The 25,388-nt window shown below is 46.1% G+C and overlaps 1 protein-coding gene across 1 annotated transcript in view; it reads left to right on the top strand.

The window, feature by feature from the left end:
• The first annotated feature begins 410 nt into the window (after nucleotides 1-410).
• The window catches only part of TMEM39A (transmembrane protein 39A), a 28,750-nt gene continuing 3,772 nt past the window's right edge, over nucleotides 411-25,388 (top strand). Inside the window, exons 1-6 of the mRNA XM_065413699.1 lie at nucleotides 411-476; nucleotides 18,237-18,430; nucleotides 19,407-19,629; nucleotides 22,562-22,645; nucleotides 24,291-24,445; nucleotides 24,958-25,306. Coding sequence (XP_065269771.1) covers nucleotides 18,318-18,430; nucleotides 19,407-19,629; nucleotides 22,562-22,645; nucleotides 24,291-24,445; nucleotides 24,958-25,306 — 924 coding nt within the window. The 5' untranslated portion in view covers nucleotides 411-476; nucleotides 18,237-18,317. The remainder of the gene's footprint in view (nucleotides 477-18,236; nucleotides 18,431-19,406; nucleotides 19,630-22,561; nucleotides 22,646-24,290; nucleotides 24,446-24,957; nucleotides 25,307-25,388) is intronic.

Below are 25,388 nucleotides of genomic sequence, written 5' to 3'. Positions count from 1 at the left end.
ACGTCTCTCCTGGGGAGCAGCAGCCGCCGCCGCAGCTGAGGGGGGAAAGGGAGCAGGCGAGCGCGGGGAAAGGTGGCGAGAGGAGGAGTGTGGGGGGGCTGGGCTAGGTTCTCCCGCCCCCTCCCCATTGCCTCCCGGGGAGCTGCTGAACCCCAAGCCCCTGCAGCTTGGCCCTGCTGGGCAGGTGGCTGCACCCGCCCGTTTGGCCCTGGTGGGTGGTGGCAGGGTGGGTAGGTGCTAGGCGAGTCTCCCCGCGGGGTGGGGAGCCGGAGCCAGGCTGCCCGCCCGTGCCACCCGGGTAACACGGTGCCTGCTGCTGCCAGGGCTGGGGAGGGACCCCGGGCTCTACAGCAGCAGCTGCTGGTGTTGGGGGAGGGGGCTGGAGTGTGGCTCTTTGTTGCTGCTGTGTGAAGGGGACCCTCCTCCTGGCTGATGTCTGAGCTGCACCACTACCTCCTCCATCCGCACTTCGATGTGTGAGTACCGGCTACTGCTCCTTCTCCAGCCCCTGGGGCCCTCCCCCCAATACACTGTGAGCCCCATTTCTCTCACCCCCAGCCTCAGGCCCTGGCTCCCTTTTCCCGCCCCCTTTTCCGCCATGGCTCTGTCAAGGCAACTTTTGTTCCTTTAATCACGAATTGCTGGGAGTTTGAAATGCATTAAACTGAGAGTTGGGGGAGGGGAGGATTGGTTTTAGTGCATCTCTAGGGCTTCTGCGTGGGGCTTTCCTCCCCGTTAATGGGGTGCTTGTGGCTCTGGGAGAGTTTCTACAAACCCAAACTGGGAATGTGTGAAGATCCTGCACGCTTATCCCAGGGAGTTACTCTTTAGATGCCTCTGGGCTGCAGGGTGTGTGGGAAGAATTACTGCCCCAGAGGAAAGGCTGCTACTTCTGAGGGGGACCAGTAAGTCCAATGTTGCCCCTCTTTCTGGCCCAAGTACTCATTGTCTAAAAGAAACCTTGAAACACACAGTTGCAGCAGGGCTGATGAGATTTTTTTAAACTTTATTTCCAGCAGCTCTTCTGGAGATAGGCTTAAATTGCAAAATTGAGCTCCAGCTCTGGATTTTAGACACCCCAATGATAGGGGGGTGCTTGGAAAATAGATGAGATGTGCTGTTTGCACAGTTAGTGTTTGGATTTTAAACACCAAATGACAATGTTCATTTGGGCTCATGTTTGGGGTTGGTGTTTTTTAGAACACTGCCCAGCATTTTAAATGATCAAGGAAAATATGATAGATTGAGTAGGACATGGGATATATAGAACTGGTCAGAGCCACATATCATAAATGTTGAAACATAATTAATCTAAGCTCATAAAACTTGTGATAAGACCCCATTCTCCTGAAGGTGGGAAGTGTGCAATGCACTTCCCTCTACTCCTCTAAGAAAGCCATGTATTGATTATCCTCCATTATGTGGAGTGGCAGTTAAGATGACGACTCTGCTTATTATATGAGGCTGCATGCTAACTATTCTGGGGTCGCTTTAACAATGAATATTCAACCGAAACAAGGATAGCTTTGTTTTCAGTGTATGATAGCTCTTGTGCATGATTTTTGGATGTGAACAGCAGGCCCCTCATATCGCTCCCATTTGTGATGACTATACATGAATGAATGAGATGTCTGTACTCCAAAGTGGTGGATTGTGAAGTTCTGAGGCTAGGTCTACACTACAGCGGGGGTCCGACCTAAGATACGCAACTTCAGCTACGTGAATACCGTAGCTGAAGTTGCGTATTTTAGGTCGGCTTACCTAGCGGTGAGGACGCGGGAAAGTCGACCGCTGCCGCGCTGCCGCCGACTCCGCTGCCGCCTCCTGCCGAGGTGGATTTCCGGAGTCGACGGCAGAGCGATCAGGGATCGATTTTACCGCGTCTTCACTAGACGCGGTAAGCCGATCCCCGATAAACCGATTGCTACCCGCCGGATCGGCGGGTAGTGAAGACAAAGCCTAAGAGAGAAGACCTCATCTTAGTTGCCAACCCAGAGGACTGTGTACCTACTGCCATCAGGAATTTTTGGATAGGGAAATGGATGTACAGAGACGGGAAAGGGCGGGTCCAAGATCACACGGAGTGTCAGTGGCGGAACAGGAAATAGAAGCCAAGCCTCTTGATTCCCATTCTGGTCCCCCTAAAATTCTTGATGTTTATGTCCATTCGAGTTTCTTTGTTGGTGCCTCTTACTCCCCACTCTAGGAAGTTTCTTTAAGTGTTACTCTAAAACAGACCTTCACACAAAGCACCATACTATCTGGCCCTATCAATACCCAACGGGTAAAATCCTGACCCTACTGACGTCAATGGGGTTTTGCCATTGACTTTTTTGAACCCAGGATTTTACCCAGTACCTGTAGGCCCTGATCATATTGGGATTCTCTAAGATGTGGACATTTCTGCTCTGTGTCTTGTTCTCAAGCAGCTGTCAATTTTCATTTTGCAGCCCAAACCAGCATATAGGATGGAAGTGCTGCCCACTGACGAGAGCTGGGGACTAGGAGTCAGCACTGCTGGTTTTTATTCTTTGCTTTGACACTGACTCAGTCTGTACGCTTATGAAAACCAACTGGGTAGACCTTTTTAGTAGTGGCTAGCAACATTGGGTGCCTAATTTGAGGCACTTTGGGAGGGATCCACAAAGTACTTACGTGCCTAAGTCTACAAAACTGCTGATAAACTCTTAGGTGCCTAAACTTGCTCGGTGCCTAAGTTTTCTGGGAAAAAGTTCCCTAGGAGCCTATGTTTCTGTCTCTGGGCATGTGCATTGGTGCCTCTCTCTAGGTGTCCAGGCACCTATCTCCTGCCTAAACATAGACCTGTTTCATAGACCAGGAGAATACAACGACAGAGTCCTGTAGCACCTTATAGACTAACAGACGTATTGGAGCATAAGCTTTCATGGGTGAAAGCATGCCTCTGACGAAGTGGGTATTTACCCACGAAAGCTTATGCTCCAATACATCTGTTAATCTATAAGGTGCTACAGGACTCTTTGTCACTTTTTACAGATCCAGACTAACACGACTACCCCTCTCATACAGGAGAATACAGGCATTCAGCTGCCTAAGTTGCCTGTGGGGCCCAATCTAGCAGGCATGCTCAGAGGCCACCTGATGGATTGGGGCCTATTTAAAAACAGTCTGGAGAAGGAGGTGGTGGCACTGCCGTCCTCCTCCTAACTTTTAGCCCAGTGCTTAGAGCAGTGGTCCCCAACCTTTCAGTGTGGCGGGCAACGTCAAGAAGTGTCGCCGCCGAAATTCCGCTGCTTCTCGGTGGCATTTCGGTAGTGACGCCTCTTGATGACGCTGCTTCTCGGCGGCATTTCGGTGGCGACGCTTCTTGGCATTGCCGCTTCTCAGCGGCTGCTTGTCCGGTGGCTGCGCCCCTTGGCGGCGGGACGCTCCCTTGTCAGCAGGCGGGTGCACATAGATGCCCCAGCAGGCACCATGGCGCCCGCGGGCACCGCGTTGGGGACCACTGGCTTAGAGCACTTGCCTAGGATGTGGGAGACTCAGGTTCAATTCCCACCTCTCTGCTAGAGGGGGCGACAGGATTTGAACAGGGGTCTCATCATCTCAGGAGAGGTGCTCTGGGATATTCTGGTGTGGGGCTCCCTCAGTCTCTCCTTTTGAAGCTGTTCCACTGCAGATAAATAATGAAAGAGTGATTGGAGACACGGGGTCTTCCATCTCCCACATGGGTGCTCTAACCACTGGACTGCAGAGCCATTCTCTCACTGTCTGGGCCAATGACTGACTCTCCCAGCCAGAGGGAGAGGGGAGAATGACTCTGCAGTCCAGTGGTTAGGGCATCCATCTGGGAGGTGCCTATCTCAGAGAGGGGCAGGCTTACCACACCCCCCTATAATCAGCATCTCCAATTAGGTAGTTTAGGCAGCTCAGCACCTAGTGTCCTGGTTTTTGTGGATCCCATTGTGTGGTGCGTGTCTCTCCACATTCACTGTGTAGTGAGCCTGGGTGCTTAGCTTGGCTTTGTGGATCTGAGTGTTGTTCCTGTGATTTTCTTGGTGCTTAAAAGTTAGGCACCATGACACTCAGTGTTGCAATGCCTAAGTCCCTTCATGGATGCTAGCCGTGGGGCCTAATTTTTTCAGAAAGGCTGAGCCACCATAGTTCTCACTGACTTCAGCAGGCGTTGCCCCAGTGCTTTTGAAAACAAGGTCCAAATTGTCTTAAGTTGAGCACCCAAAATTGATAATTTTTCAAATTTGGGCCTTACCTTCTCTGTGTCTCAGTTTTCCCATCTGTAAAAAGGGGATAATATTTACCTTCCTACTTGAGCAGGGGTTTTGTGAGAGTAAATTAGTTCTTGTGAAGCATCTTGAGTTCTTTAGATGAATAGCATTTGCAAGCTATCACTTTTCTACTGATACTGATAGGATCTTGCTGTAGCTAAGGTTGCAAAGTAGTTTCAGTGTAGATAGGACCAGGGTTGGGCATTTGACCGGTCCAAAAATAATTTGCCAATTGACTGGTCAAATATTGTCAAATAATGTCAGATATAGACATATTTTATAGCACTAATTTATTAAAATAGTAACAACAGTACCAAAAACAAGTAAGACTTTATGGTCTCAAATAGGCTTAGCCTTAGATAGATACTTATGTGTAATTGCAAAAACCAAGTTACTTAACTGAGTTGTTTTAACTCAGAAAAATGCAAAACACAATGAAATGAAGTTATAAAAAATGAAGGAATAATTATTATTACCTTTTTTAGCAATGTTTGGTTAGCATTTAAATGTGAACGTTACTCAAGATTGAACAGTTACAAAAGAAAAAATTGTAATTAAATAAAACAAACACAGAACAACTATAAAAGAAAAAGTCATTTTTAAATCCACTTTTTCTAGGTAGGCAATAGGCATTCAAGTAGCTTAATGGCTGTGCTTCTTTCTCTTTGTGCTGGGGGAAAAGGTTTAATGACCATGAACCCTCTTCTCTCTTCCCCAGTCCCTTCTGAGTTAATTTCTGTATGATTGTCTAGTCAGTTTAGATTGTAATCTCTTGGGGCAGGGACTCTGTTTTATTTCATGTGCGTTGTAAATTGCCATGTACATTGATGGTCTGTTTACACATAAGGATAGAGATACATACAATATTGGTTCTAGAAGATTCTAGCCAATCAAGAGGCTCAATTTTTAATTAGTTTGCCCTTTTCCCCCAACAGGTGGGATTAGCATGTAGTAAAGTAAGTGATCAAGACTTTTAAGTAGGCTTGCTAACAGATGGCAATCAAAAAGATACGTTGGGCCTACATCAGGACATTCTTGCTGGAATATTTGATGGTGGTCAAATAATAAGTCAATTGACTGGTCAGTTGATCAGCTTTCTAGCCTGAACCGGGCGTTAGGAGGGAAATGTTTGCACTGGAGTAATGACATTGGTATACTGGTATAAATTAGTCTAATGCATTGTTTTCTTACTCCTGTGTTTTTTGTGGGAATTTTTTACCTTTTGGGCTGAAATTCTTGGAAGATTTTTTGTTTGTTTTTTAATAAAGTTTGAGTAAAATCCCATCCAGTGTTTTGGATTTAGGAGAAGGTAAAAACAAACCATTTTTGTGTGGGTGTGTAAAACTCAAAACAGCTGAACTTTGAATCTTCAAACTTGCCCTAAACACTGGACTCCAGAGTCATTCCCATGCATGCTCTCTCTGGCCCAATGACTGTTCCACTGTGGATAAATACTTAAATAGTCATTGGACTAGACAGAGAGAAAATGGGAATGAGTCTTTAGACCAGTGGTTAGGGCACCACGGTGGGAGACTCTGGCTCCAGTGTCCCTGCTCCACTTATTCTTTCATTATTTTTCCAGAGTACAGCAGCTTCAACTGGAGAGATTGAGGGAGCCTCAGATCAGACTATCTCGGATCCCAGTGGTTAGAGCACTCTCTTAGGATTTGAAGATGAGTTTCCCCATCTCTTCTCCCCTGCTGACAGAGAGGGGAGAATTGTACCTGGGTCTACCATATCCCTAGGCAAGTGCTGTAGTGATGGACTAAAAGTTATAAGGTGGTTTGCTGCTGCCGCCGCCTCCTCCCGGATTGCGCCCCCATCTAACTTAGTTGGCCAAATGCTTGTCTTCCCCTGATTTGTGAATTGCTCTGGGGCTCAGGTGGGAGACAGGTGTCCGGACACCTTGAAGGAGGCAGCAGTGTGCATGCCCAGAGGCAGGCAGTAACGTAGATACTGAGGGAAATGTTGCGCTGAAAAACTTAGATGCTGAGTGAGTTTATGCAGTGTTCAGCAGTTTTGTGGATCACAGTATAGCCAAAATTAGGATGTGGGCACCCAACCCCCAGACATAAGCACCTAAGTACCTTGTGGTCCCACGTTCTATGCCCAGAAATCAGGACAATCTGAAAACTAAGATCGCTCTGGCAGTATTAAATCAGCCAGCATTACTGTTGTGTATTTATGGCCTAAACTGAGTTTAGGCATCTAAATGCACACTAAGGGACCGAAATAAATGTAGCCTGGTATTCAAAGGAGCAGATACTATGAGAAGCTGGGGGAGCTCAGCTCTTCTGGAAATCAAGCCACTTTTACTCAAGTCCCTAAATGCAGATTAAGGTGCAAGAACCCAAATTTTAAAATTTTGGCAATTCCCAGCCCACTCCCTCTTTCCCTTGTTAAATGTGAACCTTAATGTTATGGAATTAGTGCAGACTATTAATATATGGGAGGGCTGAGTTAAGGTTGCAGGAACTATTTGAATGCTTGGAATCTGACTTTTTATTCCCTGATCTTGCAACCTTAATTCTGCAGTAATGGTTTTTTTTTTCCATTGTACTTGAATATATTTCTTTTCACAGGCCTAAGTCCTGCTGCCCTGTTCTGTTCTGTGACAAAGAGGCTGCAAAGCCAACTTAGCTGTCTCCAGAGAAATACCTCTGGACAGTAGCTCTGGGTCCCCCTTCCTGCACAGCCCCACGCATAGGGTGGGAGGGAGGAAGGGGCGGCTTGAAGGATAGCTGGAATGCTGTGTACTCTGGGCTGCAGAGCAACCCATTGAGAGCTGCCTTATGTTATAGCAGATTCAGCACCACTTATATTTTTGTAAAGTGTCTAGCACATTTGGGGCCCTACTGTAATATCTATAAAGATTAAATAATATGCCCCATCACCCCCAGTCAAGTAGAGGTTAATATTTTTTTTAAAGGGGATACCATTATATTTTTTAAAAAGTGATTAGAAAACTCTGTTCCTAGTACTCTAAACTTCTTTTACTTTTAGTAAGCTGAGTGTTGTTGTTTACATAGCACTATAAACTGTTTAGTGCTTAACAGAGACAGACAAGACAGGGATCAAATTCTGCTCTCAGTTACAGCAGAAGTTTGAGCCCCTCAAACCCAACCCATCTCCACAACTTTTGGGAGCTCCCTCATGGGCCATGTGTGTGGTGAGCCTGTGTCCCCACACGTCTCTGTATCTCTCCCTACTTTCTTCTAGCTCTTCACGAAGCACAGGTACCGTGGCCTTCTGGGCGTAGGGCTTCCAGAGCATGATTGGGGAACTGGTACAATTTCATGCTGACCTCCATGGTTCTGACTTGCTCAGAGAGCTCCCACAGGCGAAGGGGGGGGGGGTGATGATGCCACGTTGAGCAGCCTTCCCCCCGATTAGTCTCCTTGGAGAACTTACTCAACCCCCAGCACTGGCTTTTCTGAACAATATTCCCCACCACCAGATCTGTTGCTCTATGCTCCCCTCTTGGGGTGGGGGAGCATATTCCTTCCCCCTCCTCCCCCAACCATTTTACAGTGTGAAACTTTTTAACAGGTGCATTTTTTTAAATAGGTGAATCTTCAATCATTTGACTTGGCTAAATCATTCATTAGACATCACAATGCCGCGTGAAAGGTTTCCTGACATCTTTAGTGGGGCATGTGCATTCTACTAAGTCATTTCCAGCCCTGCTTGACTTTTTGGACTGAACATTTTGCAAGCGGAAGCAGAGACTTCTGGTGAGAAGTAGACAGTATGCATTATGCAACCTGGCTTGTAAAAGCCAGGCAGGCTGGCTGACTGGTACAGTACATGCTACTGCTGCATAACCCGTGTACCTGTGGGGGGCAGGTTCAGAATTGTTGATTTAAAACAAAAGTGTCAATGGATCTCATGGTCTGGGAATGTCTTTAAAGGAGCATGCAGGTAAACTCAGTAGGCCAAATCAGTCCCTGGGTATAACTAACCACTTCAGTGGAGTTACACTGAGAATGAGTCAGCTTGGCCTGTTGTATTTTTCTTGGATGAGATTCCCCCCTTCCCCCTCCCATATGCTTTTGTAGGGTCCTGAATGCTTGCTTCCACCAAAGTCAATGAGAGTTGAAGGCACTTGCACCTGGCCGGAGGCATTCATAACCTCCCAGGACAAGATGATTAGTTATCGTGTCTTTCGTAGTTAAATATTTGCTATCTAGATCCCACAGAAAATATATATATAATACATATACATACACACACCTCTACCTCGATATAACGCTGTCCTCGGGAGCCAAAAAATCTTACCGTGTTATAGGTGAAACCACGTTATATTGAACTTGCTTTGATCCGCCGGAGTGTGCAGCCCCGCCCCCCCGGAGCACTGCTTTACCGCGTTATATCCGAATTCGTGTTATATCGGGTCGTGTTATATCAAGGTAGCGGTGTATAAGCAATGTATATCTGAGCAATGGCATGTGTGACTGTGTATATACAGGCTCCCATACACAAATTAAATGTTCAGAACAGCTTTTAAAAATACCTGTCACAATTTCACTGTCTCCATAAGTGTAAATGGACAGTCGCTAGAAGTTGCCATTGCATTGATACTCTCCAGCATGAATTCTAGCCTAATGACATGGAATAGGACTCGGGCAATTCATCTCTCATTTCATTGCACAAGAAAGCAGGGACATTCAAAGTTGCTGCAAGGTAAATTCTGATTTTTTAGATATATTACAGGTAAATTTAACATCAAACACAGATGCACACACTAGAATTTGAAACAGCTTTGAAAATCTCCATCTTTCTGATTGGTAAAAATCCTAGTGATTTCTGCTTTGTAATATGTGTTGTACTGATTGAATTACCTTTTATATTAAAAATTGTAGTTGGTAAACAGGCACGGACAGGAGAAATGCTGCTTTTGTTTAAGAAAATCTTGTAAAAACAATTAGCAGTTACAGTAAAAGCTTTTTTACCCAGTATGTTGGGGAATGGGGAGTACCAGTAAGTGAAGAATGTCAGTTAACTAACAGGGAAGGAGTTTGGATGCGGGAGGGGGCTCGGGGCCGGGGATTGGGGACGGGTTTCAGGGTGCTGATCTGGGGGGGCTCTGGTTCACCTCGGGCGGCTCCCCACAAGCGGCAATCTGTCCCTGCTGTTCCTTGGTGGAGGCATGGCAGGTGGCTCTGTGCGCTGCCCCCACCCCGCCCTGAGCGCTGGCTCTGCAGCTCCCATTGGCTGGGAACTGCGGCCAATGGAAGCTGCAGGGGCTGCCTGTGGGTGGAGGCAGCGCGCAGAGCCGCCTGCTGCACCTCCGCCTAGGAGCAGCCGGGACAGGTTGTCGCTTGCGGGAAGCCGCCCAAGGTGAGCGCCCCCCAGATCTGGCACCCCAAAACCCATCCCACGCCTCAACTCCCTTCCCCAAGCCCCCTCCCGCACCCAAATTCCCTCCCAGAGCCCGCGCCACAGCCCCACACCCCCTTCCGCATGCCAAACCCCTCGTGGCCATTCCTCTGCCTAGGAGCAGCAGGGACATGTCGCTGCTTCCAGGGAGCCAGGTAGGGAGCCTGCTGGCCCCCACCAACCGGACTATAAACCAGACTTTCTGTGAAGATTAGAAATGCTGGTTTATGGAGCTTTCCGGTTGGTACAGGGCCAGATAACACAGCTTTTACTGTATATAGTGCTGTACAAACATTAACTACCCCCCTGCAAGGCAAAGAATAATCCCTGTTTTACAGATGAGGAAATTCAGGCCCAGAGAGGTGAAGTGATTTGGTCAAGGTGTCACAGCAAGTCAGTGGAAGAGCTAGAACATCGGAAGTTCCTGGCTCCCAGTCCTGTATGTGGGCCACTAGGCCATGTGTCTTTTGTGTGAGAGGCTGGGTGAGAATATATGGGGCTTCTCAGAGTTTGTAGTAAACCCTGATTTTTTCAGTAGTTAACTTGACCATAAAAAAATTGCCACTGGCTGAAATTAGCACACAGGATCCTAGGTCAGAATCTTTTTTTGTCATACAAGTGGCTTTAAAAATAACATTTTTTCCCCTCCACTCACATAACTCACAATATTTAAATCCTCAGTGCTCCTAGCTGAAATTTCCCTCTGCATTGTCATGCAGTGGGCTGTCAACTAGAGGGCTGCATGTCTGCTCTTCAATGGTGGCTGCGTTTCAGTGGTACTGTATGTATGTACAGTTGCTTGTCTTCATTCCACAGAATTTAGCAATTCAAGAATTGTGTGTTTATATACACATACAGTGGCAATAAATTGTCTCATGTGCACTCTGCCTGCTAATCCATCTTCCCTGGGATTTATTCTAACAGTCCAACTTCTGAGCTGCTTCAGAAATGCCATTTATAAAACTGTTTTGTTTTTTTTAACTTCCTCCAAAATTATTCTACCTTGAGGCCTAGGGTGGGTGATATTCAACCCTGGACCAGTGGCACATTTGAGGTCTAAGATCTCATAACTCATCAGGTATAGAAGCAGTTGTTTTATACCAGTGAGATGAACAGGGAGTTACTCATTCCTATTAGTGTATAAGGCTTTTGTTTCTAGCCCTGGTAGGATGTGAGATATCAGACCTTATAACTGTGTCATTATTATGTATAGAAATGCTATTTTGGGTATCAAGCTTAAACTGTTTCCAGCTCTCGGATGACAAAGCCAAGTGGCTTTTGGGTAACGTTCTTAGTTTGGTAATTCTTGCCAGCTTCTTTATTTTAAATCTCACATGCTGGATGAGACTTGAGCACTGCTGTCCCCTTCCCTTTATGATTGAGAAACATAGGAATAGTAAGACCAAAATAGACCAATGATCCAACTAGTCAGAACTCTTGTTCTAGAACAGACCAGCTCTGCAGTTCTTTCTCCTTGTCTTACCAGAACAAACCAATGCTGTCTGTAGTCCAGTATCCTGCCTTTGACAGATACTACTGTCATATTACAAAGGAGGCTGAAGAACCCACTGTGCCGCTGGGTAATTGTGTAACCCTATACTCTTGGTGAGAAATTTCTTCCTGACAGTTGGCTGTTGATCAGTTTACGCCCTGAGGCATGAAGACTGATGGCTCCTGTAATTTTTTCCATCCTTGCTAGCATAACTACAAATGTCCTCATTCATACAATTATTTAATCCTTCATTACAATTTTACTAAGCTGTTTGCTTCAACAGCATCCTGCAGCAGTGAGTGCCACGGGATAATTATATGGTGCTGAAGTATTTTCTCTTACTGCTTTTAAAGTTTTGCTTTGTTTTTCTGTTAAGGGAAGGGTTCAGTAAGAGTGGCTGACTGCCTCCTCCCACGCACATTTTCCCCTGTACCTTAAAGATGGCCAGGTCCCATCCCCACCTCTGAAAGTCTCTTCTTCACACCCCTCCATTAAGGCGGTCTGAGGGAATGGCTGAGGGGTATAAAAATGAGGTGTGTATAGATGTGTCCCAAACTTGCAGTGAGTATGCCCCAAAAATGTAGCTAAATTGAGCCCCATGCACTTTGCTGTGGGTGTTTTTTTCAGGTGAGACTTTCACACCCAAGCTCCTGTCTCCTGCATGGACATTGAGTGCCATGGAAGTTTTAAAGAGCAGGTGTTTGTCCCATTGTCTTTGACCAATACTTTCCACACCAGTGCCCTTCTTGCCGGCCGTTTTCCTCCTCAGAGATGGATGCATTTCAGTGGTACTGTGTGTATATATATACAGCAAATGAGGCTTTGTCTGTCTTTCATTATTAATTTCTGCACTTTTCCCAGTTTTGGGTCTCACACTGATGGCTCCTTTCCATTTGCCAATATTGTGCTTTATGGTGGAACCCTGCATTAGTCGGCTTGTTACTTCTGAATTTAAATTCTGAAGGAGAAAGGAATTCTCAGTCACTGATTAAAAATGAATCCAATAGTACTGATGATGAGTCCCCTGGCCCTGGATCTTGGAACAGATTTGAAGCCTTAACTCTGAATTTGCTGGATCAGTGGCTCTAGAGTCAGATCTTGACTATGCTTTATAATTTTTCTCTCTCTCTGGTGGTTTAATACTCTCTTTATCTGTTGCTTCCGAGTGTTCCATGCAGCGCGGGAACATGGAAAATGTGCTGACTTCAGAGGTCTGCTAACCGGTTATGTCTCCCTGAATGGGGGAGGGGTACAGGGTTCTGCTTCCAGGTGGCAGGTGTGTTCATTTATTACCAGTGGGTGTTGAAAAGTTGTGTTTATTGGTGGGGGCTGTGCAAGCCAAATATTTAGTTTGCAGTCTGACAACCTGTCAGTTATTTCTGCATGAAAATGGGTTTGGAAAAATGTAAGTACAACCTCCGTTTTAGCTCGTGTGATGCTAGTACGATGCTGTAGTACAAGTACCATCTCAGTTTTAGCTACAGCAATGTGACAAAGCAAGCAGTGTTATTAATGGTTAGAGCACGGGACTGGGAGTCAGGACTCTTACCTTCTGTTCCTAGCTCTACGTTATGCTGGGCATGTCACCTGCCTTCTCTCTGTCTAAACTTCTCCATCTGTAAAATGGGGACAAAGATTCTCTGGTTTCAGAGGGTGTGCAGAGGGTTTAAAACAAGTCACAAATTGGCCCTAATGTCAGGGCATGCTGCAGAAGTTTGTTGAAGAGAGAAAAGCATTTTTTTTTTCTTTCAAGGTGTATGTAATGTAACTTCATTGATCCTTTAGGCATGGGATTAAGCTTGTTAGATGAATGGAAGTCTGGGATTAGATTGATCGGGGAAAGGAGTTGATTAGGGCAGCTATAGCCAAGGTTCTTAGCATTATTTGTTTGATTTTGGGGGGGAAAAAATTAAATAGGGGAGGAAAAAGAAGAGAGAGAAAGGAATGGAAGGATTGTATATTTTTACAGTAAAAGTCATACCTCGACTTTTATTTGTTATACTCCCAAAAGCCAGAGGATTTTGTCCTGCTCTCCTCTAGCCTTCCTCTGGGTAGGAAGCTACCTTTGTGGCTCTGTCTGGAATGCCTGGTTTGCATAGGGCAAACAAACCATTGGTTTGAATACACTGAGCTTCTCTCATCTGTACAGCTGCTCGTGTCCACTTGCAGCAGCTGTCCCAAGTGTTCTGCAGGTGGTGGCTGTACCATTCAGTTGCAGCACCTGGGATGAAGTCTGTCATTCAGACTTGGCTGAACTGATGTAGTCTTAAAAGGTCTCTTGCCACGAGAATTGCAACGGCACTTGTTCAGCCTGTCCTCTGAACCCCAACCCTGTGAATGCAGTGCCCCATGTTTGGAAATTACACAGAAGCCCCTGCTCCCAGAAGCAGGGCAAGACAATATGGGGTAGGTACTGGGAGGGTCCTAGAGTGCACTGGTCCTGGTGTGGTTATAAGATGTGCTATGCCATAGGAATAAATGAGGGGACCTGCCACATCATGTAGTTACCCCAAGCGAGGGAACTGTCACAGGGACATCAGAAGTCCCCCTGGTCTTTCTCCTCTTCCTTCCTCAGTTGTCTCCAGTCTTCTCTCTGCTCATTCCTTTTCCTTGCTGCTTACCTCCCTTCCCCCACCTTCCAGCACTAATGGATTTGGACACTGGCAGCGGTTCTAGTTCTGGTGACTAGCATCCGGGTACTGGAAATGCTGATAGCGTTCTGTCAGCTGTTGCTGATAGCTCCTTTTATGGTTACTGCTGGTAACACTCTTCTTAGTGATTCCACTGGGACAGCTTCTTGTGCTTTCCTGTGGGAGGCAGGGCGAAGGGGCATCAGGTCGGCAATGCACAGTTTCATAGGCATGGCAGCACCCTGGTCGTTGTCTCTGCTTAGCCAGAAAGCAGGGGCATGCAAGTGGAGAATCACACTCACCTGTGAGTTGTGTATGTACTGTAATGTACACATGCGCACAAGGAGATGGGATGAAGACAGGAATGTCTATTTAGGGGCTTAGAGGAAGGATACATTTTCTGTGCATGTGATCATGGTGCAGGAGGATAACAGGTGGCCTGTGCAGGACAATATGGTGTCAAATCCAGGTACCTAACAGTCTCAACAGAGAGGGCTGATATCTGCCATTTTTGTTCACTTCTTATGACTGAGACTATATACATGAAGCATCCCTGACATGCAGCCACCTGTGGGGTAGAAGGTGGCCAGTCAGAGCACAGCAACAACAGAAATCAGGGGATCTTCACATCTTTTCAGAACTTCAAGTTCCGGTCTCCCTTCTCACCAGCTAGCATAAACTGCACGATATTCAATGTATCTACCTTGGAAGGACAAAGAGTTGGTTTGACTCCTACTAGGGTTTAAACCTGTGGCTGTAGGGAGTGCATGGATTTCAGGAATGAGGTCTAGACAATCCCAAAGCCATTCTTTTTAGTAATTGTTTTTGAAGCAACATTACAAGATAATTAAAAATTCTCAATATTCTTATTTGAGAGAGTACATAAGCATATTAGACAACTTTTTTATTTAGTTGTGCTTTTTAAAATGCAGTTCTACTCTGAAAAGTGACTGTGAAAATGGCATCTTGGGATGTTATATTTGTCTCTTGATGACTCCAGATCAAATTACTCTGTTTACAAGTAAAAGGTATTTTTTTTTCCAGCTGCCAGCCCTGCAAACTCAAACTAGGATCTGAGAGCTAAGCTGGGTGCTTTTCAGCTTGCACATCATCACCAGCAACAAAGCCTGTGAATAACAAATACTGCCTTCAGTGCAACCCCATTTTGCCTTGGGTTTCAGAGCTACAATTGATAGAAGGTTTTGGCTGTGCATTTGGAACAATTCTGAGAAACAATTCTGCTGGTGGTGCACAAGCCAGAATAGACTCCAGCTCACTCTCCAGTAGTTGTGCTGGCACTGCAGAGGTAACGAGTAAAGAGAAGAACATACTTATTTTTGTCTCAAATGAGCAGCTTGATACACGTAGGGGTCAGGTGTGTTGGAATAAGAGATTATGGGCACTGTTACGCAGTCGCTTTTCAGAGTTGAACCATACCTTAAATGAAATAATTAAAAATCTTAAATATTATGTTTTTCTTAAAGGAACACTGGCTTTAAGGCCCAAAATGTAGTTTTCAGTCCAAATTCATTCCTGATGTAGCTGCATTGACTTCCCCAGAGTTAAATCAGGGGTGAATCTGGCCCATTTGTGTTTATTAAACAAGTGAGTGGTGTGCAAGTTTTGCTCTTATTTACACCAGGGTACTTTGAGACTGACTCCACTGAAGTCAATAGAGTTATATCCACATAAATCTTGAATAACAGAGATCAGAGTTTAGCCCTGTATGTGTGTATAGGGATAAGAAAGGCAGATTTTAAAAAACCTATTGTGAGTAGAATATGTTTTTAATTTAATTGAAAAGGGTTTTTATATACACTCTTATTTAACAATGGAAACCCTCCAGCATCTGTGCTAAGGCCTAAAACCAGAAGGTGAAAGTGGCCACTCTGCTTTCAGTGTGCAAGCTGATAAGTAAACAAACTCCATAAATTGCTAGACACAAATTAGATTTGTTAAATTCTTTGCATGAATTATTGAATGTGCAATGGATAACACAGGGAAAGAATTTTTGTAAGTGCCCCTTTAATGCCTATAGTTAAATTACTGGCCCCTGGATATTATGCCCCATAAAGCATTCCTTTAGGGACAATTAGATTAATAGTTTTCCCAGTTTATAAAATAATCTCGTTTTGCTTAAAATGCCTTTTAAAGTTATTCCTTTAATGTTTTAGAGTCTTCCATCCTTCCCTCTCTCATAGTTTATAAGAAGTCTCAGGAAGCTTCAAGTGAGTTCTACAGTATATATTGCCCCTTCTGTAGGATATATGCTGGTTTGTTATTGTACAGATGCTCATGACTGAAAGTGGCCAGTGGGAAGTCCCCTACATGGCCAATACGTCAATTGCACAGAACTCCTTTAATTAGTGATTTGCCTTACCTAACCTGTCATAAGCAGGGGGGAGGGATAGCTCTGTGGTTTGAGCATTGGCCTGCTAAACCCAGGGTTGTGAGTTCAATCCTTGAGGGGCCGTTTAGGGATCTGGGGCAAAAATCTGTCTGGGGATTGGTCCTGCTTTGAGCAGGGGGGTTGGACTAGATGACCTCCTGAGGTCCCTTCCAACCCTGATATTCTATGATTCTAAGCACAAATGCTCCACTGAGAGCTTAGTCCATGGCAAGTTTGAGGTCTAATAATCATTAGTGACTTAAGAAAAGACAACATCATTTTCTTTTTAAGGTGACTTCAAAGGACTTTTTTTACAGTTCAACTTGTACCCTCTTTTCCTTCATTACAATAGATTTTTTTAAAAAGCCTGTGGTTTCTTTTCTGCTTGTATTTTACCTTAAAATTTCTTCCACTCTAGACAAAACTTGAAACTCTACTTTACAAACATAAACAGGTTAAAATAGGGGGGAGGTCTTTAGTCCATTCTCTCCCCCCCTCCCCATTTTTGCAGGCCACCTTTACAGAGGCACATGCAAAATAGTCATCTCAAAAACAGCTCAACCGATCTTGTTGAAACTTTATGAAAATTGGCCTTCAGCTGGAGAGTATGCATAAGACATTTTAGTACAAAATGGAAGTTCTTTGAGGACATGTTTAGGGTGGAATGGCTCTTCAGTAAGCTATGTCCATGATGGCAGTGATATGACTTGCTCAACATACTTCTTGGCATCTCTGCCAGCTATGACTACTTAGGATTTTAAAGGAGGTGATAATTGGCTTATAATTAGAGATAGGAGCCATCTGCAAATTTTAAAGCCAGATCCAAATTTTCCTAGAAGTTTGGGGTGTTCGGATGCAGGGCTTTGATTCAGGCTCAGTTCTTGCTCTAACTTATTGGAAGGTACACTTTTTTGGAAACTTACAAACAGGTCAGTGTGCTTTTAGTCTGGGTTTCACCTTCGAGATCATGATCCTGGAAAGTTGGCCAACGTGCAGTGACTTGCAGGACTGAGGCTCCAATTTACAGCTGTCACTCACATTTTGTCTATCTGTTAACCATCAAATCCCACTAAAATCCTGTAAGGATAAGTCATAGATATATTTTTAAAACAATAATCATGGAATTGGTGACTGCTGCGCCAGAAGATCCAGCTTTGTACTATAAATCTGAGCTGCACAGTCTCTATGGATTGATTTAAAAAAAAAAAAAAAAGTAAACACATGCTAGTTTTCAGTTTAAAGAAATTAATAAGTTCACATGCATTAAAAAGCTTGCTTTTATAAAGGGTGGAGAGTGATTGTAAGACATTCACATCTCTCTGGGGTTAATACCATTGAACTTTTGTTTCCTACCTTACAATACACTTGAGATATATACACACACACATATATCTTCTACCTTAGGATCCTGTCTGTTCTGGAAATCAAACCATTTTAGTTAGAACCATGTTTAAACATGACTCTTGCTAGCAATGCAGTAATATGGTTTTCTTTGCCAGTGTAGAGTGAGATGCTGTTTTGCTAACACTAGCTGTAGACTAGTCAATAGCTGACACTGTTTGAAGTCCAGTGTACACAGAGCCTCATTATCCAACAACTTCAAAAACTGTTTTCCAACTGTAAATTGTTTTAGAAAATTATGGAGAGCAGCACATCTTTCACAGTTTCTTACATTGAAGCAAAGAGAGGTTCATTTCATTCTTGCTGTTACACTAGAGCACATACTTCTTCTTTGCTTAGTGACTAGAGATCATCTGTCCAGCTTCTCAGCCAACAGAAGGTTATACTGTTCATTGGCAGTTCATTTACACAATCACTTCTTAAAGGCATAGTTCTAATATGTCTTAATGTTTACCTGTAAGCACTGTTCCATCCTATTTATTCAGGCAGACAAGGGACCTAAGATTGTTTTAAAGGGTCATTGGCCCCAGAGTATTGGTAGGAGTCCCAGGTGTCACGCCAGAAGTTTCTGTACAGATAAATGTGGATGGGTTGACCTGGTCTCAACTGTGAGGTGGATCACTGGACGTTTACAGCTTAATTAATACCACTGTTCCCCCTCCCCCCCCCTTTCTCCCCTGCAGAGCTGGGAAGGCTTTGGGGTTGTTGTCTGGGTCTCAGGGCAGAGCCTGCTGGAGGCACTGGAAGTGGATCGGTTCCTGGTCATGCCCGGTGGAAGGAGGGGACCCAGTCGGCAGCAGCTAAGCCGTTCAGCTTTGCCTTCTCTCCAGACTTTGGTTGGCGGGAGCTGTGGCAACGGCACTGGTCTGAGAAACAGGTGAGGACAAAACAGTATGGCCAGCAAGACACACTATGATACAGTGAGGAAGTGTTTTCTAGTGGTTAGAGCAAAAGCCTGGAAACCAGGAAGCCTGTGTTCTGTTCTAAGCTCTGTGAAGCAGTCTTACCTAATGGCTGAAGCAGCAGATTGGCAGACCAGAACCTTGAGTTCTTTTCAGTGGCACTGGGAGGGAGTAGCTCTAGTGGTTAGAGCACAAGCTGGGACCCAGGACTCCTGCATTCTATTCTTGGCTCTCCGAAGGAGTGTGGTCTGGTGGTTAGAAGGGAATTCCTAGATTGTCTCCCTGCTGTGCCACTGACTGACCCATTTCCTCTTTGTTTTACATTTTAATATCTGTCCCAATGGGAGAATTGTGGCCCTTTCACAAGCATAGCATTCCTCCTGTGTCACTGGAAAGGACAGAGTGATAGAGACTAGGAAGGCACAATTCTCATCTGTTTCCCCAGCAGCAAGATTGGGGGCCGTGAATCCTAGAACTGTGCAATCCTAGCCCGTTCCGCTCTGTTCTCTGCAGTGCTACTGGGGAATCACTGTAATGTGTCCGAGCATAGGCGTGATTCCCCCTCTGCTGCGGGTTGGGAGGAAAGCTAGAACAGAAATGTGTGTAAGGGGAGATGCGCTGCCACTAGGGTATGAGGTTGGGAAGTAACTTCTCTTCTTTATGCCTTAGTCCTCCTCTGTGAAATGGTTATAATAATTCTGACCTCCTGGAGAAATTGAGAGGCATCTATGGAAGAGGCCAGGGAAGGGTGTCGACTGTGTTAAGATGAGTAGGGAGCATCTACTTGCCCTGTGCTAGATGTGTGAATGATGCAAACTCTGGTCAGCAGGGTTCTGCTTTCCTTAATCCCATGCCCCCACAGCATTCAGTAATGACCCTGAAACCTTAGGGAGGCAGCTTGAGGCAGCACAGGATGCTGACCGTACAATTAATGGTGTCTGTCTGTTTCAGGAATGGTAGTGCGATCAGCCTCTCAGCTCCTCCCATAACGGCCCTGATCACCCCAGAGCCTGTGCGTCACTGCCGGATCCCTGACCTGCCACTGGACGGGAGCCTTCTCTTTGAATTCCTCTTCTTCATCTACCTGCTAGTGGCCCTCTTTATTCAGTACATCAATATCTACAAGACTGTCTGGTGGTATCCCTACAATCACCCTGCCTCCTGCACCTCTCTGGTGAGTTCCCCATTGTGACGTTCCCTGGTGTTCTCTGGACTGGTGATCTGCTAGGTCACTCCAATCCTTGACTCTGGGAGCCAGCCTTACCCTGCTCTGCTGTGAGAACCCCCACTGCCTGGTTGTTCACGCACAGCCTCTAGCACAGGGGTAGGCAACCTATGGCATGCGTGCCGAAGGCGGCACGCGAGCTGATTTTCAGTGGCACTCACACTGCCTGGGTCCTGGCCACCAGTCCGGGGGGCTCTGCATTTTAATTTAATTTTAAATGAAGCTTCTTAAACATTTTAAAAACCTTATTTACTTTACATACAACAATAGTTTAGTTATGTATTATAGACTTATAGAAAGAGACCTTCTAAAAACGTTAAAATGTATGACTGGCACGCAAAACCTTAAATTAGAGTGAATAAATGAAGACTCGGCACACCACTTCTGAAAGGTTGCCAACCCCTACCTAGCATGTAAGCTGCTCCCAGCTACATGAGTGAGCACTTTTGGCCAGCCGCTGCTTGGATTGTGCAACCGAATGACACTAGCCAATATCTCCGGTCCCAGACACAACCCTAGGAACCTCCGTATTGCATTGTCCAGTTATGCCTGCTGGACGCTGCAAGCTTATATGAGTTCATCAATTTAACAAAGCAATTCATATGTAGCAGGCTTGTTATCCCAAGGGGAGTCTCTGGCATGCTTCAAACCAAAAGCACTGCTTCAGGTAGAATAAACAAACAAACTTATTAACTACAAAAGATAGATTTTAAGTGATTATAAGTCAAAGCACAAGAAGTTAGATTTGGTCATATGAAATAAAAGCAAAACACCTTCTAAGCTGATTTTAACACTTTCAGTGCCCTTACAAATTTAGATGCTTTTCACCACAGGCTGGCTGGTTGCCCTTCAGCCAGGCTCTCCCCTTTGATCAGCACTTCAGTCGCTTGGTGGTGGTGTCTGCAGATGGGGGTGGAAGAGAGAGAGCATGGCAAACGTCTCTCCCTTTTATCGTGTTGTTTCTTCCCTCTTGGCTTTGTGCCCCCTCCCCCCCCCGAGTCAGGTGAGCATTACCTCATCGCAGTTCCAAACTGACCAAGGGAAGGGGAGTGACTCCACTCAAGAGTCCAACAGATCTTTTGTTGCTGCCTAGGCCAGTGTCCTTTGTTTCTGTCAGGCTGGGCTGGGTTTGTCCCATACATGGCCTGATGAGGTGTGAACTGCCCCTTTGCTCCTGGAGAGTTTTTGCCTGGGCTTGTTTTAAGTCATGAGGACACATTTTCAGCCTTATAACTATATACATGAAATTACAACCTATGACATTACTACAACAACAATGCTCAGTGCATCATGAGCCTTCTGAAGACACCCGACATAACAAACTTTGCATTGGATACCACACAATTATATTATAAGGATGAACATGGGGGTGCAGGGTGTTCCCCCGAGGTACAGAGTGTCACACCTATCCGCAGAGAGCCTGTGTCTCCCCATTACACAGCTTCTTGTGGCTTCTTCAATCCAGAGATCGCCGAGCATTTGACATAAGTGAGCGAAATAAGCCCCACAATCCGCCAATCCGGTAGGGTTATAGAGGTGAAGGGACTTAGTCCTTTGATTGACCTGCAAGGTCCCTTAGCGGAAATTGTAGATGAAAATGTTGATCTGATATTTACCAGTTCTAGTTTGCACCTTGGTTTTGGAATGGAGCAAAGGGTCTGTTAGACTCCTAGCTCGTAGGGTGGCTACTCCTGTAGTCAAAACCAACTGAGACCAACAGAAACCACTTGAAGAAGATAGCTGGAATTTCCATGAGAGTCACAGAGCAAATCAGCAGCAGAGTTAGGAATAGATACAGGAGACGGATACACTGATATACAACAGCTGTGGATCTCCACTGACTTCAGCTCTCCCAAGTTTAATGTAGGCCTTAAGCACCAACATTGCCCTATTGAGTCAGACTGGGTTGGCCCAGCAAGGTGAGCATCCTGCCTTTGGGTAGTAGCTTATACCTGAGGCTTCCAAGGAGGACAAACCTCCTCAGAATGCACCTAGTCAGTTAAGCAATACTCCACACGGGGTGGGTGGTAATCCTTCTTTGAAGCATGAGATTTTGATTTGACTTCTCAGTATTCTCAGTATAAACATTATTGGCAATGAAATTATTTCGCTGTTTGTTTGAAATTCAGCTACAGTACAGGCCTGATCACTCTTCTCTGTGAAAAAAGAATGTTTTGTCTTAGACCTTCTCTGTGAAATCTACCTTAGTTATGTCATCTCTGCCCCTATCAGAAGCCAAACGTTCTCATTCACTCAAGGAACTTCCAGGTACCAGACACCAAGTTCAGTGGCACCCAGGCTTAGCCCATTGAACAACTGTATTGGCAGTTTCCAAGCAGCCCAAAAGCTGTATCTAATTTGATACTACTGCAGCTGCTGTTAACTTTAATACAGAGCTGTGGCCTGTGGAGATGACAGTTCTCAAATCAAGCTGGAGTATTGCCTGCTGGAACTTTGTAGTCTCCACAGCCCATATTGCTGCCTAAAGAACAAGGCAGGCTGCCTTGCAGAATTCTGGGAACGGCATTTTGGAAACCCTGTTTCTGGTTGGTAATCTTACCTTTCCAAGAGAATTTGTGCGCAGTTCTCCTCAAGATGCTACTGACTATAGATCTATCTTTGGCTCAGGGTTTCCTTTCTAAGCTATAGTTGTTAAGGGAGGCAGGACCTGTGTATAGTGAATGTCTTGCTTCCTCACTCCCCAGGGGACTTCAGTGTAATGAATTTGTTAGCTTCTCTTCCCCCACAACTGGCAGACTTGGTGCTTGCTCATCAGAGCTCTTAGTTCTCCCCCTCCAGCCAGCCGAGCAGCCCTACCCCCGCCAGGTAGGTTTCACTGGTGCCTTCTCCTGGTGTAAACCTTTTCCTTTTCCTCCTTTAGAATTTTCACCTCATTGATTACCACCTGGCGGTGTTCATCACGGTGATGCTGGCACGGAGGCTGGTGTGGGCCCTCATCTCCGAGGTAACAGTCTGCAGTTGCTTCCTCTACCACATCTAGATACTGGTCGTAGAGAGGTCTTTAGTGAGCTGAGTGAATTCATGTGTGGGGAGGAACACTACGGGTGTGAAGGGCTGAGCACGCTGCTTCGATGGTGCCCATGGAACTCCCCCTTTACTTCTGGGCTGTGCTCTGCTCCCTGGCTCCCACCTGCCCTGTAGCATTCAGGAGCATCCTGGCCTTTTTGTTCTCTCTTTGAGAACTGGGAGGAGGTGAAATGGTCTCACTTCCTCTGTGGGAGTCATCTGGCTGCAGGCATTTGGGAGGAGCAGCGAAGGGGATTGCAATAGTTGAGTCAGGAGGCAGTGAAGGAGAGAATAGGTTGTTCAACCAAGGCTAAATTCTGATGATGTTCTAGAGGGGAAAATAGGAGATTTCCAAACAAGGGAAATGTCAGAGATTCGAGGGAGTTCAAGGTCATGGCTAACTCTGAGTCGGGTATAAAATAAAGGCTGAGAAGTTAGTGAAATAGGAAGCGTGCGTAGCTGGTAGACCTGCTCTTCTTCAGCTCTGGTTGCTTTTCATAGGCCTCCCAGGAGCACAACATTCTTTGATTTCACTGAGAATTGTGTCTGTGTATTTGAGGGCAGAAGTGGTCCAAGTTTGGGCTAGGAAAGATCACTTGGGCCGCCAACAGTTTTGCAAGTGAAAAGACAAGTGCTGGAAGCTCTAGCCACTGGGATAGTTAAAGCTGGGACAGACAGAGCACTGGAGAACGTATACTAGGGAGCAATCCTGCCCTGCTCAGCAGGTGACTGGATTAAGTGGGACCTCAAAAGCTCTTCTCCGTCTCTGAGTTCTATCATTTCCACTTAGAATATCGTCCTCAGTAATACCTCCCCTAGACCGTTCTTGGATTTCTATGATGATGGGGCCTTGAAACCCCTTGCTGAGGCATCTCTTATATTGCCTGCTCAATTGCTGACTCCTAAGAAATTTTTCTTAATATAATCTGCCCTGACTTCTTTGGAGACCACAAATAATTCCCTTATTGCAACCTTATCTTCTCCTTGCAAGACTGCAGCCTGTAAATTTGCTGGAGTTGGGGGAGAGAATGTTCAAAACTCAACATGTGTCTCATCATCATGGAGCAATAAAGGGCTAACAAAATACTTGTTTCCTACTTTGCGGTTCAACTTTAAAAGGCCCTATTCTAGGAATAACGTAGCACAGGGGTCGTAAACCTTCAGCACGTAGCCCATCAAGGTAATCCGCTGGCGGGCCACGAGACATTTTGTTTACGTTGACCGTCAGCAGGCACGGCCCCCTGCAGCGCCCAGTGGCCGTGGTTCGCCGTTCCTGGCCAATGGGAGCTGTGGGAAACTGCGGGCTGCAGGAACGTGCTGGCCTGTCACTTAAAGTGGGTTCAGGCTGAGCTCTAAATAGTCACTAATATTTTGGATTGTCCCAAAGAATGAGATATAAGAGCTACCTCCCAACACCCCATACCATCAGTGATGTGAGGAGATCTCTGTTCCTGAGGAAGAGGGCAGCAGTCACTCCACCTCCTGCTGGAATCCTGCTGACCCTCTTTCTTCCCCTCAAGTGCCTGCCACATAGTCATACCATGGCACTAGGTAATTCTTTTTTCTGGGTTTTGAATATGCAGGCCTCTCAGGTGGGCGCAACGTCAGTGATTCACTACCTGGCACTGATTATGGCGCGCCTGGTGCTGCTCACGCTGTGCGGTTGGGTGCTCTGCTGGACTCTGGTCAATCTCTTCCGCAGCCATTCTGTGCTCAACCTCCTCTTCTTGGGCTACCCGTGAGTATTGCCCTTATCTTGGGGAAAGGATGGGGCCATGAGCCCTGGTGGAGGTGGGCGATGCGTGGCCGCAGCCATGTTAGGAATGTTGCATGGAGAAGAGCTGCTGACCTGTGACCCACGTTGGAGGGGTGTGTGGATAGAGGAGCTCCTGGCTTCTGAGCCCCAATTGAGTAGGAGTGGGGGAGGGAGGGGTCTGAAGGAGAGGGGAGCCATTAGCCCTGGAGCCATAGAGAGAAGTGGTGGATGTACTGTTAGTAGTAAGTGGGTTTATTGAACCTCTGAAGCCTGTGGGTGGGCTCACAGGTCTCCTAGCCAAGAATTTTAGAGAGAACTCTGTGCCACGCAGAGGCTCCGTACCTTACAAGTTGAAGGGAGGAGACCATTGGGCTCTGAGTACCAGACAGCACTGGCTTCCATGGGGTTTCTCCCTGGAGCATGCTTGTGTCTGCTCAGTGATGGCATTTGGTCTCACGTGTGGACAGCAGCCGTCTCACCCTCCTTTCCCACAGGTTCGGTGTCTACGTTCCCCTGTGCTGCTTCCACCAAGACAGCAGAGCGCAGCCCCTCCCAACGGACTGCAGCTACCTGGTGCAGGATCAGATGGTGGATGACGGGACCTCAGGCGTTGGCAGCCTGGTCAAACCCAAAGACTTCCTCTCACTCCTGCGGGAGTCCCTGAAAGAACAGTTCAATAACCCTACGGCCATCCCAACCCACAGTTGCCCCCTCTCCCCGGACCTCATCCGCAATGAGGTGGAGTGCCTGAAAGCGGACTTCAACCGCAGGATCAAGGAGGTTCTCTTCAACTCCCTCTTCAGTGCCTACTACGTGGCCTTCCTGCCGCTGTGCTTCGTGAAGGTAGCTGTTGTCCAGCTCCGGCGCTCTCTCCCCTATTTCCCCCCGTCGCTGCTGCCACCTCAGTTTTGCACGAAATCGTTGA

This window comes from Emys orbicularis, chromosome 1, assembly GCF_028017835.1.
Source record: "Emys orbicularis isolate rEmyOrb1 chromosome 1, rEmyOrb1.hap1, whole genome shotgun sequence".
In the NCBI taxonomy this organism is placed as follows: Eukaryota; Metazoa; Chordata; order Testudines; family Emydidae; genus Emys; species Emys orbicularis.
The sequence above is the reverse complement of the archived record's forward strand: the minus strand, read 5'-3'. Positions and strand labels throughout refer to the sequence as shown.